This window comes from Calonectris borealis, chromosome 1 (genome assembly GCF_964195595.1).
Source record: "Calonectris borealis chromosome 1, bCalBor7.hap1.2, whole genome shotgun sequence".
NCBI classification, from domain to species: domain Eukaryota; kingdom Metazoa; phylum Chordata; class Aves; order Procellariiformes; family Procellariidae; genus Calonectris; species Calonectris borealis.
The window spans coordinates 177208142-177221949 of NC_134312.1; the positions used below are offsets into that span (position 1 = coordinate 177208142).

At 33.3% G+C, this 13808-nt stretch overlaps 1 protein-coding gene across 2 annotated transcripts in view; it reads left to right on the forward strand.

The window, feature by feature from the left end:
• KLHL1 (kelch like family member 1) overlaps positions 1 to 13808 on the forward strand; it is a 266732-nt gene that overhangs the window by 214414 nt on the left and 38510 nt on the right. For both annotated transcript variants that reach the window (XM_075139137.1, XM_075139138.1), the window contains one exon: positions 4087 to 4311. In XM_075139137.1, the coding sequence (XP_074995238.1) occupies positions 4087 to 4311 (225 nt within the window). The remainder of the gene's footprint in view (positions 1 to 4086; positions 4312 to 13808) is intronic.

A 13808-nucleotide genomic window follows, 5' to 3' on the forward strand; every position in this document is an offset into this window, starting at 1 on the left:
AGAAACTGATGGCTACAGTCTCCATCCCAGATCATGCAATCACAAAGTCACAGGATAATTCAGTTTGGAAGGGACCTCAGGAGGTCTCTAGTCCAACCTCCTCAAAGCAGGGTCAGCTATGAGATCAGACCATATCCACTTGGGTCTTGAAAACCTTCAAGGATGAAGACTGACCAACCCCTATGGACGAACTATTCAATTTGCTTGACCGTCTTCATGGTGAGGACATGGCATAATTTTTAAAAATTTATTTATTCGTTTGGTTGGTTGGTTGTTTAGACAGGCCCATATCCAGCTGTATATTAAGACTGCTCCATGACAGGACTGATGCGTTAACAGAATACGAGATGTTACTTCATTTTGTGATTGGGGCTATAAACAGAGGTCACAGCTGCTTCACTATTTACTGCAGGAACAGGGGAGAGACTGTAGATGGTTTTTACACAGCTGTTTTCTTTTTAGATTTTGTTGTGTACAGCTGGAGCTGGTGGATTGGTTGAGATGTTCTGGGAAGTTTTACTCACTTTACAAGTGGCAGGCTGATCATCTATGCTGAGAGTCACTAAAGTCAAGGAATGAGATTTTTAACATGGCTCAGTGTTTTTTGGAAAAAGTCCGGAGAATGCAAGACTGGTACGAAATGATGCAGCTGACCTGAATGCGGTGATGGCATCTATTAAAAAAGCCTATAGTGACTAATGATTTCTGATAAGAAATTCTAGGCCTAGAGCTCTTCCTGTAGAAAGACTGTCATCAAATAGTTTTAAAAAGACATCACTTCCACATTCTTCTTCATGCAATCTTAGCATCCATGGAGAGTCTATGGGCATTCCAGTCCTGGGAACTGAACTGACTGGGGTTCATGAAGTAGAATTCAGCCAAAAAAGACTAAAAATATGTTTTTCTGCCCATTGACAAGATATCTATAATATTTTAGCTCATTCAATCATCTCTTCTTCATCCATGAGCTGATTTCATCCAAGGACTATGGTAACTTGAGAGGTCTTCTGTTATTGTCTGCATTGCAATCTGGAATGTATTATGTTCATGTTCCCAATACTAAAGACCACTTTATAGGACCAGTACTTATTCCACTTTGTATTATTATTATTATTAATTATTATTATTATTGTTATTATTGTTATTATTATGATCGTTATTATTATCGTTATTATTTTCATAATCATCATCATCATCACCATTATTATATATTAGCAAGGCACCTTACTGGATAAACAGAATTCAGGCACTCCAGGAACTGCTGGATTAGATGCTTAATATGTAATTTAATAAAACATTGTGGCAAACTGAGACAACCAATGTTAGAAAATATATAGCTGAGCATAATTCAAAGACTGTATTTGTTATGTTAGTAAGCTTTTCTGAAATTAGAATGACAAAGCTTTTAAACTGAACTCTTTAAACTCTTTACCATAGGAGTAGACAGCATTATAGAACTCGTATTCTACAGTTCTAGCTTTTAACATTAATAGATTCCACATATAAAAAATTTCAAACATTATAACATAATTTTATTAATATGCATCATTATAATATGCCCTGAAGCACTACCAAAAAACTGTATCAAATAATCTGTATTTTTGCTCTTTCTAACCTAAAGATTAATGCATTTACACAGTTCTCAATTTTAAATTAGGGGCAAAAAGATAAATAAATATGTCTCTCTCAATCGAAAGCAAAAATTGCTTCATATATCTTATAGCTTCATAAAACTATCAGGGGATTTAATATATCCAGTTGAATTGTACATTATTGCTGCTCTGCTACACTTAGATACAAATTGAATTTAAATTATATCTTTTTTAGTTCAATTAACAAAAGTACTGCTTTCATGATGTTTGTTTCCACTTGGTTCATTGCCCTTCTATTCCAAAGAATGAATGAATCCTAAAGAATTATTTCCCATGGAATTCTAACCTTTTATTATAATCCAAATAGTTGGTAAAGCTTAATAATTATGTTGATTCTTTCTGTAGGGATATTTAAACTTTAGAAACGAAGCCCTTTTATGTGTATGTAAAATTAAAACATTGGTTACATTTCAGATGAATTATCAAGTATCTGTCTTAAGGATTAGCTTAAACTCATCTGTCATTCAAATATTTTTGCTTTTGCTTTAAATTAACCTTTTCCACACTCATATTACAATCAATGGGATGTATTACTCTTTCACTTTCTGGAATCTCGTTAAGTTAATTATGCTTCCTTTATCACTCTGTGTGGTGGGTTGACCCTGGCTGGACACTAGGTGCCCACCAAGCCGCTCTATCACTTCCCCTCCTCAGCTGGACAGGGGAAAGAAAATATAATGAAAGGCTCATGGGTTGAGCTAAGGACAGGGAGAGATCACTCAACAATTACCGTCACAGGCAAAACAGACCCAACTCAGGGAAATTAATTTATTTTTAATTAAATCATAGTAGAATAATGAGAAATAAAAAATAAATCTTAAAACACCTTCCCCCCACCCCTCCCTTCTTCCTGGGCTTGACTTTAATCCTGATTTTCTCCACCTCTTCCCCCCGCAGCAGCGCAGGGGGATGAGGAATGGAGGTTGTGGTCAGTTCATCACACGTTGTCTCTGCCGCTCCTTCCTCCTCACGCTCTTCCCCTGCTCCAGCATGGTGTCCCTCCCATGGGAGACAGTCCTCCATGAACTTCTCCAGTGTGAATTCTTCCCACGGCTGCAGTTCTTCATGAACTGCTCCAGTGTGGGTCCTTTCCACGGGGTCACAAGTCCTGCCAGAAAACCTGCTCCAGCATGGGCTCCTCTCTCAACGGGTCCACAGGTCCTGGCAAGGAGCCGGCTCCAGCGCAGGCTTCCCACTGGGTCACAGCCTCCTTCGGCCATCCACCTGCTCCGGCGTGGGGTCCTCCACAGGCTGCAGGTGGATATCTGCTCCACCATTAACCCCGGCTGCAGAGGGACAGCCTGCCTCACCATGGTCTTCACCACAAGCTGTAGGGGAATCTCTGCTCTGGCGCCTGGAGCATCTCCTCCCTCTCCTTCTTCACTGACCTTGGTGTCTGCAGAGTTGTCTCTCTCACATATTCTCACTCCTCTCTCTGGCTGCAGTTGCACAGGTTTTTTCCCCCGGCTTCTTAAATATGTTGTCACAGAGGCGCTACCACCGTCCCTGATGGGCTCAGCCTTGGCCAGCAGCAGGTCCATTTTGGAGCCGGCTGGCATTGACTCTATCGGACATAGGGGAAGCTTCTGGCAGCTTCTCACAGAATCCACCCCTGTAGCCCACCTGCAACCAAAACTTTGCCACGCAAACCCAATACACTCTGTTTTTGTTAATAAACTCTTCATTTTGTATTTCATTTTTGTATATTGCATACAAGTTACTTTTAATAGCAGAGGCTTCTTAATAATTTTTTCATGATCAACTGGTAAGTTATTTTATACATAATGCTTTTTATAGCTTTTGAGTTAATCTGTGAAAGTAAATCAAATTACTATATTCAGAAGGAAATGGTTTTGACTGTGGAAACATTCTTTAAATATTTTGTTTGAGATTGTAAGTACAACATTCTGTACTTCCAGCAGAAGTGTGTCTGAAAAAAACTACACATGGGTACCTAAAATAAGAAAGAAAATACGAATCCAAATTAAAATACAAGCTATAATCTTTAATTAAAATATCATGTAATTTCACAGGCTTTTTTTACGCTTTATGGAAGATTGGAATCAAGTGTAACAAGATTAATTATCTTAAATAGTTATGCCACTGAACTGTAAAAAAAGATCATAAAGTTAGAGCATGCGGTAATTCAGACTTGCAATACTTTGATTCTATAGGGACCATTTAGGGTTGGGGTTTTTTTTCACTTTTTTGTGGGAGGGAAAAAAGTTATATTTTTATATATATATATGTATATATATACACACACACATATATATTCCAGGGACTACTTTATCTAAAGAAACAGAAAATATTTGTCAAGATGTTGGAAGTAATCAGAAAATAATATTAAAGTTTTACACTAAAAAAAAAAAAAGAGCCAATTCCAATTTTGTATACATTTTGTATACATTATCCTATTATTATGTCTCATCAGGTGCTACAACTATTGAAAAGTATGATCTCAGAACAAATATATGGATCCAGGCTGGAGTGATGAATGGCAGGAGGCTTCAGTTTGGTGTTGCTGTCATCGATGACAAGCTGTTTGTCATTGGAGGCCGGGATGGTTTAAAGACATTAAACACTGTTGAATGTTACAATCCAAAGACCAAGGCTTGGACTGTGTTACCACCAATGTCAACACATAGGCATGGTTTAGGTAAGGAAAAAAAATGTTTTAAAAAAACACCACATTTTTCAGATATGTAATTTGTAATGGAAACCTCAGTACTTTAAAGCTATCATAGCACTCTAAACAGTAACAATAACTGATTATTTTTATTATTTACCAAAATAATACTGGGAAAAAGAAAAAGAAAAAAAAAAAAACAACAAAACAACACAGAAAAGGCAGAGCAACAGGTAGAGAAACCCTGAAAGTTATACAGGTTAGTGAAAAAATTCAGGTTTGTATGCACTGATTTTGAAAAAGAACACCTTTATTTATCAAACAATCAAGTTGTTATTTATTTTTAATCAAAGCATTATGTGTTTTCATTTATCCAGTATGATAGGAAATAAAGGCTATAAACACTGTGTCAGTGGTGGACTGATGGACTTTACAAAGTATTTGTAGCAATAGTTTCATCATGACTGAGAACATATTTTCCCATAGCATGTTTTCAGATAAATTGTTTTTTGTTTTGTTTTGGTTTGGTTTAAATATTATTATCCATACCACTGTCAGCATTAATCAATCCACATTGTATCCCTGTTCTCTACTCAAAGAAATATGTATTTGGTGGGGGGGAGGGTATTATTTTTTAAATTAAGCAAAAGACAGTTATATTGTTTCTTTGAAAAAAAAGTGGTCTTTCTGTTACATATATCATATATACACAGTAGGAAAAAAGCTCTAATTTATTCAATTACATAAGTAATTTTGTGATGTTTCAAAAATATCCTTTTTTTTATTCTTAACTGTGATGAGATTTTTTCACTTAAAGAAAGGAATTTATAATCTATAGGACATTCCCACCAGAATATAACTTGTGTAAGGTATAGAAAACTGAACTGGTCATTATCTGTCCTGCTAAAGTCACCTGGTGTGATAGAATCATTACAACGTCATGAAAAATAGAAATGGAAAAGACATGCTAAGTTATCATGTCCATTGCCCTGAGTTACAATCAGCAGCAAATTGTTTAAGGTACTACTGTATCAATATCTCACAAAATGAAGGTGCTCCCCCCCCGCCCCCCGCTATTTGACACTTATATCATAATATTCATTTGTACAGTGGCTGGCATAATGCATTTTTGTTATTAAACATGTCTTACAATAAAAAGTAGTGATGGAAATTTATGTCAAATGGCATCATGATACTAAATAGCTCTGTGATTTGAAATTGTTTCCTAAGTTTAAATTTAATTATAATGCTGCAGAAATACATGTAATGTCTTTTTTACCGGTGTTCCAGAATTTTACAGAATCTGTTATTAGTTTCAATGCTGTTCCCAAGGGTGGTAAAAATGAAATTACTTCAGCTATAACACAGGAGAGTATTAATAAAACATTAGGAAATGCTTGATAGAGAAAAAACTTTTCCAAGTGACAAGAGAGATGGAGCCATGATCAAACAGTTTAAGTAAAGCTGTTCAGGAATGTTGAGGTTATGACTGGAGAAAAACTGGTATTTTTTCTACAGGAGAAAAAAGGGAACACACAAGGCATTTGACCACTTGAGGATTTTTTGGTTTTGTGTGGAATCACTTTTCAATTTTTATATTGCAGAAATTGGGGCTTTTTGTAAACAACATGTAAAATGAGGAAAGAAGTATAAACTGGGATTTTATTGGTGATGATGAAAATTATTAAATGCAGTTGTTTGGGAAGTAGTAGAGATGTGCTTTTTTTCTTTATTTGGAATTGCATAAGAGTCATGATATATTGTTTCCTGAGAAGCTTAGCTAATAGAATTTAATTGCTTTTTTTTCATTTGAATATTTTTTTTTTCCAGGAATCCCATAAAGTTATTATTTTAGTAAATGCCCTTTGTAATGAGAAATTAATCTGCATAAGAAATCTTCTTTCATTTGTTTTCAATATGTGTTATGTTATATCCATGTAATAATAATGCTAGAGCTGTTTGAATTGGATTTTGTATACAAGATTAGAAATAGGCACCCATCCTTTAGAATGATGTCGTGTTGTTGACATCAGCAAAAACTAAAGTTACAACCAGGCAATACAATTCACAATTCTGCCTTCTTACAATCTTCAATAAAACTATGTGTGTAGAAGTTGATATATGTAGAAATGAGAAATGAGAAAATGAAAACTGACAGGTTTTGTAGTGAAAGTAACAGTGTAGGAAGTCATATGTTAGGCAGTTTCAGTACTGTCAATGGAAGATGAGTAGAAGCTATGGTAGTGGTAGTGTTTGGAATAAGTGGTGCTAAAATACAAAAAAGAAAGAGTAGACTGTGGGATCCAAAACTATCATTTCAACTAACAGTGATTCTAATATCCCTGTCAAGTAGGCCATAAAACAGTATGGAATATGAAAGAGTAGTAAGAAGCCAGAAAGGAAGTGGAAAGCACAAATGAAATATGGGGAAAGTGAAACCTGAGAAGCAGAAAGACCAAATCAAGACCCATATAGAGAAGGCAGAAAGAGGCTGAAAGAACAAAGAGGCAAAAAAATGTAAAACAGATTGTGGATTATAAATTCAGTAGAGAAACAGGAAAAGTGGGTACAGAATTGCTTTATAAAAGAGGAAATAGGGAATCAATAATAGACTAAATTTAAACTTTAGATATCAAATCCAGTGGAACTGTGGTTTAAAAAAAATAAATAAAGGAAGGAACCAAACAAAAGAGTCATACTCAGCTTGTCTTTCCAAAGTAAACAATTTAAGGGCCTCAGTGAGAAAATTAGGCTTCCAGTATAGTTAAGGGAGAAGGGCAGTCTTTTCAGCTCGGTGTCCTAAATTGTCTTGCCCTTTCCATGAACTGTGTAAAGACTGTCTAAGCTCCTATTTTGGGCTAGATTTACACTGTTTGTTAAGCTTAGACTTGAGCTTTGGATTTTGGCTTTGTAAATATACTGATCTCACTCTCCATAGTCAAACATGTATTTGCAAGATGATCAGCGTGGGAAGAAGGTGATCATCTTGCTAAGTTATCATGGTATTACCTAACAAACTCCTATGCAGCTTAGAGTGGAGGCAGATTACATATTTTTATCTGCGTTAGAAGCATTCATTTATTTCCAGATCTGTGTGCCTTGTAGAAAAGCTGTGAGTCCTTTCCTTGCATTGTCAGCAGTTACAATCTATGCAATGTCCAAGTGTGAAGAAGTTTAACTGATAGTTGAATTCCAAATGCAGCTGCATAATTAAGTCATTACCTTCCTGAAACTGATAATAATAGGGAGGTTTGAATGTTTATTGAATACTTAATTTCTCTTAGTAATTTTACTTTGCTTAGAAGACCGTTTTTGAAATAATACAAAAGCTTAAAGTCAATGCTTCTATTCATCTAAATTTTCTCCTCTGCACTTTAAGTACAAAACACTGAATAAAGTAATATCTCTGAAATTATGAGGAGCAATTAACTTTTTAAGGATGTAAATTTGCATTAAACGCTAGTGACAAAAATGATAATCCAAAACACTGACACCAGTCAGGGTGGAAATTTGCAATACAGGCATGGAACTAATAGATTTACAGAACTGTAGTGGTGATTCCTTAAAAGGACTATAGATACTAAAATTTACAGAGAATATAAATGCAGTTAAATGTTTTATGAGTTTTAAGAGTAATAAATGTTACATAAAGTTTAGTAAAGTGAATTGCTTACACAGCAAGATATTTTTGATTGGTTGGTTTTTTGGGTTGATTGGTTGGTTATTTTCCTTTGTCTCAACAGCCATGAATTATCTAATAACAATAATTAAATTCTGCCTATTCAAAGATAAATTTTGAAGCTTTCTTGAACTTTAAAGAAAATAATTTTCTATTCATTCTGAAAAAGCTCTAGAAATGCTAGGCCTAATTTTTGTCATTTCACTCAGATTATTATTTCTAGTGATTTTCTATATCCCACAGAAATAACTGTAAGATTCCTGTGCAGACTTGCACATGACAGAGTTGTGTCAGGAAATCACTCTTAATGAAATGATAGTGAAAAATCTTAAGATCTTTTGATTATTTATGCCATTTAAAGTTTTTAAGATGAAAACCTATTATTAATAGAAACAAATCAATTACTTGGTAGTAGATAATTTTACTGAATCTTTCATTTTCATCAAGACAATGCTTATTATATATTAACTCGAGTCCTTATTAACTGTTAAGAACATTCTCACTTTTTCTATCTTTATTTTAATCACTGTCTGCAGCTGTCTGAGATAAAGTGTGTTAAAATAACATGTCATGGGAACATAGTGTAATAATTTCTTTCTTTATCAGAAACTGCTTAAAGAGCTCATTCACCAGGAGAAATGCATGATCCTTACTGCCGATGTATCATGACCCTTACTTACTGATGAGTCAAGAGAAGAAGATTCTGACTATTAATAAAGAAAATCAGGACTGAAGTGCAAATTGATGTAAATTTAACTTTATGTTTTCACTGATGCAAAATGTCACAAAAATTTATCTCCTGCATAATTAATTCATCTTGGCTTTGATTTTATTCTTACTACATGGTAAATCTCAGAAGGAAAATACATGTAAAAATATAAAGACATTAATCAATCTAAGCCTGTACATTTTTTAAATCATTAAATGATAATTTATAAAATATTTTAATTACTTTTAAAAGTATTTCATTGTTGTCTGTTTCAATGTTTTAAAATTAATGAGATGCTTTCCAAAGAATTTTTAGATTTTCAGAAAATAATTATTGTTTATCAAATATTTTTAATCTGTGTGATAGCTTAAGGCATATTTACAAACTGTCTACAATTTTAGAGAACTAAGAATTTAGGGTAGGATTCATCCCCCTAAATAAGAATATGTACAATAGAATAGAACAACTGAGGTGGCATAGTCCCATTTCCATGAAAAAAAAAAAAAAAAGTGTGTTTAGGATTAAATAGTTGTGGTTTGGGAACAGTTCCTGCCTCTCAAGGTACAACTAAGATTATTGAGAAGAATTTGCAAACTGAAAATTTGCTTCCTGAATCTCTCTCTCTTTTTTTTTTTTTTTAAATAAAAAAACCTACATCAGTTTTATCTATATTAGAAGCTGATTATAAATCTATTACCATGGTTTTTACTACTGAAAGGAAAAAAAAATTTAAAAGCTAACTTTGACTTTTTATATTATATTTTATATATATATCACTGAATTAATATATTAAAAAAAGCTGTTACATTGGAAGGAACTTCTTGTGTAATTAACAAAGAACATCTTGATTGGGCTCCACAGTTCATTTTTATAATCATTTCAGTAATGATCTGTCATGTTTGCCATATAAGTGTGAGTACGCTGCTACTGTCTAATTGAAAGATCTTGCAATTTGCAACATGTTCATGAACTCCTTGTTAGATTAGAGTGAATCTGTTGCTGTTTGTTCACTACTTTTTGACTGAATATTAGACAACATTAGCAACCACAGTTCACTCACTTCACAAAATGACAAGAATGCAACAAATAATAAAGAAGAGTGAGTTGTTAAGAAAGTTTAACCTAGAACTGGGAGGTTTTCCAGGACTTAATACAATCCTTTGATTTCTAATTTATTTATTTAAAAAAAATCTCAAAGTCACTTCTGAAAATAAAAATTTTCCAAAAAAAAAAGTGAGAAATAGTCTAGAAGTTTAATACAGCCTTAACCTGAAAAAGCAATGTGGATGGTATTACTTTAACCAAATGTAGGTATCTGCATCTGAATAAACTCCCTTAGAAAAATAAATGACTCAAAGATGGATGTCATCTTAATCTAATATATGCTAGGGTAAAAGATCAAAAATTAAAGGACAAGCATAAACAAAGACCCACACATCATATTCACACTTCAGATGCAGATAAGCTTTGCAGAACAGAGGACTGCCAACTTACAAAGTTGGCTACTATCATTCAGCAAAGTATTGAATTACATCAGTTATATTCAGTTGAAGCTAAGTTAAAGTCTGAAAATAAAGGTATAAATCTTTTGGTTTAGAATTTTTATGAAGCAGAATGTTAGTACCAATGTAAACTTTTTAATCTACAAAGGAATTCCCAGAATCAAATCATCATAAAAATGATCACACTTGGACAGTCTTCTTTTATTTAGATAGACAGAAGAGTCCAAATCCTTTCTTTATAAGGACATTTCAATCTAAAGCCTTAGAGATATGATTGAGGTACCACAGCTTAAATTACTTTTTGTCAGTACTTGGCAATAGACAGCTCTTTTTTCCATTTAGGGGAAAAATTAAAACAAATAGCTTGAGCTAGCTTTAATTGATTATGTCAAAACTAAGAATCTGAATTTGTACAGAAAGAGACTCAAAGCAATGACAGTTTCCTATAGCTCAAATCTGGTCATAAAGGCCATTGACTTTCAAATGTCATTTTACTCTTGTTGCTTAAGATGTGATTTTTACCTCTAACAATGTGGATGAATGGAGCACCAAGTGTAGTTGCAGAATCTTGATTGAATGTTTTCATTTTTCTTTGAAACACAGAAGAAAACACCCATAAATAACTCTTTCTTAGCCAAATGAGACAGAATATTCTCAGCCAGTCCAGTATAGTCTTGTGTAATTGAAATTGTTTAGATATGCCCAAAAGAAAAAAAAAGAAAAGATTTTGCAAAAGAATTACCAAGTGTTGCTTTCCAATAAGTAATCCACTTCTAAGAAACAAGACTGAGAACTTTTTTTTTAAATAAAGGTATAATTTGTCAATTGCAGTTATGTAGGAACATAGAATCAGCCTATTCCTAGCCTTATGTGGCTCTTTATTCAGCCTTAAGTATTAATTTGGGCATAACAGCATATAGCCAAAAATCTTACAGAGAAATCATTACATTTAGCCCTGAACCAATGTGCTGTCTAGGTAAGACTTCCATCTACGTCATGGTAGATTCAGCCATTACGTTGGTCCTGCAGTGAGGATTTGGACTCTTTACCTATTTTTCTTAATATCAACGTATTAAAATTCAGCTCAGAAGGATGCAAGAGTTTTCTGTCAAATATGACTACAATAAAAGCTTCAGTATTGATCTATGAGTAAAAGAAATGTCCTTCTTAAAAAAAAAAAAAATCTGGGTTTTCTCCTTTATAGACATATTTTTTATGTTGTTTTCTGTGCTAGCCAAGTATAAAAAAAATTGAAAAATTACAATTAAGCATAAATAAAAATATTTTTCAATGTACGTAAATTAGGTAGATTATATTTTAGACTTGTTAACTTCACAAGTGAATTAACCTAGAATTGTCTAAGGAAAAAAATAATAAAAAAACCAATTGTAACTCTGGTAAAGCAAATGTAACTTAGATTCCGCTAAGGAGTTGCAATAGAACTTTCAAAAAGAAATCCAAAGTTGTTGTACTGAGTATTTATGCATGTGCGTATGTATGATTTGAGAGATACCAAAAATACATATTCTTGAAAAAACTGTTTAAGATAAAAAAACTAAATCAAAAAATATAGTCAATTTGTAGGAAAACATCTATTTAAATAAAACTAGCAAAGTAATGAAGTACATAGTGTCTTAAAGTTAGAGGTAACATAGTAGGTAATATTAATGGAACCGCTTACCAGTTCAGTACTTCCTGGCAGAATTATTCCTTCATAAAGTAATAAATTGGAAAAAAAAAGAAAAAAGAAAATAAATCAATTATTAAAATAAATTATTCTACATAATAAGAGTTCTGCAAATAAAATATTGTCATGGAACAAATATTTTTAATTCCTTTGCTTTCACTTGATGAAATAAAGAAAATGTCATATTTTTAATAATAAATGTCTAAAATTTCAGCAGACTTTTAAAATATGCATTCAGTGCAAATACCAGAAGAAGTTTCAGATACTAGAAACCCTGACAGTTCCATAATAGCAAAACAATACCTGATCACATTGAAACAAGTGAAGGAGAAACCAAATGTAACAAATAGGTTGATACCACAAATTTATAATGAACAGGTCATTACAACAAAAGTTATGCAGCTTGAAGATGCAGTTTATGAGGTGAATACGCCAAATAAACTCTGTTTGGAAGTAAAACCTTTAAAGAATTTTTGAAATACCGTGACCAGGAAAACACAGGCTAAAGTATTTATGAGCAGAGTAGATCAGATGCACAGCAATGTAGCAAAAACCATTAGTGTACAGGCTGTCTGAGTTTTACCTTTTTCATAAAGCATTATGAAACATAGATTATTGCTTGTTCAACACTGAAAATCTAATGGTAAACGATACCACTCCTTAGACCTAGACTGAAGGATAACTTTCAAGTCAGTGAGAGTTTAACTTTCATCCTCTATTTTAAAAACTTTTGCCGTGGCAGTTAAGCAATGATGTTATTTTAGATAGTGCTTAAGCCCCAATAAATACATGTTTGTCTATGGAGTTACAGTTTATCAAAAAAGCGTTCAAGGGAAAGCAGAAACCATTAAAGTAGAGTAGGAATATAAATAAAAGCTTGATACAGCCTTAACAGTTACATCCATGGCAACTGTAAAATAAACTAAAACTGTAAAAAATAAAGGGGATTCTTTTTCTGCTTTCTCCACTAGCTTGCAGGATAGCATCTTCTTTTTATGTACCACCATTGCTGTGCTACAGAAGAGGCAAAAATGGAAAATTCACGTCTTCTATTAAGAGACAAACAAAAATAAGTAGGAGTATGTTCTGTTGGTTTTTTTTTTTAAGTTTAATAGCAAAATAATTCCAAATTTTATTTATGTTGGGTGTAAGTAGAAGAAACTACTATGAGGAGAGAAAAAAATACAGAGGTGAATAAACAGATGCATGAGAATCTGAGATTCCATTATGGATATGAGGGCAGATACGAATTGCAGTGTCCTTATGGACAGGAGGCTGGAGATGAAAAATTGGAAGAAAGAAATGTCAGTAAAATGAGGAGAATTAAATTAGCGTTGAAACCAACAGACTGATCTTATAGTAGCTTATACCTTATTGGTATGATAAACCTGTAATTATTTCTGATTAATTTATTTCCCAAAAGTGCTATAAGCACACCAACTATTTATAAAGAAAAGAATTCTTGAAATGTATAGTTATATTTTGTGCAGAATGTTTGCTATAGTGTCAAAAGCTAGATCAATGGGTGAAGGAAACTTTTCCAGATACTAGTTTGTTAGAGCATACCAATATCTGTGATTTGCTCATTGCACATTGTTTATTTTAAAACAAGCAATCAGTCAATCCCAATAATCAGCCTGAAAATAATACAGCCCTTCATACAACCACACATGTATAGTACTGACCAAGTTCTACTGCATTAGGCAATGACATTCCATATTTCCAGATGTATGCAGCTCACTTGTTGGATATTTAGATACTCTGAGCAAATGACCATGATGTCTGTTCAAATCAAGCTTAAATCAACAGAGCGTGAGTCTAATGCATTTTATACATGTCAAATCTGCCTTATCTTCTGCTCCTGCAGGAAATCTGAGATGGTTTTGGACCTTGACATATTGACAGTCATAAACAATACTTTCAGTCATGAAGAACACATTCATATGTTGT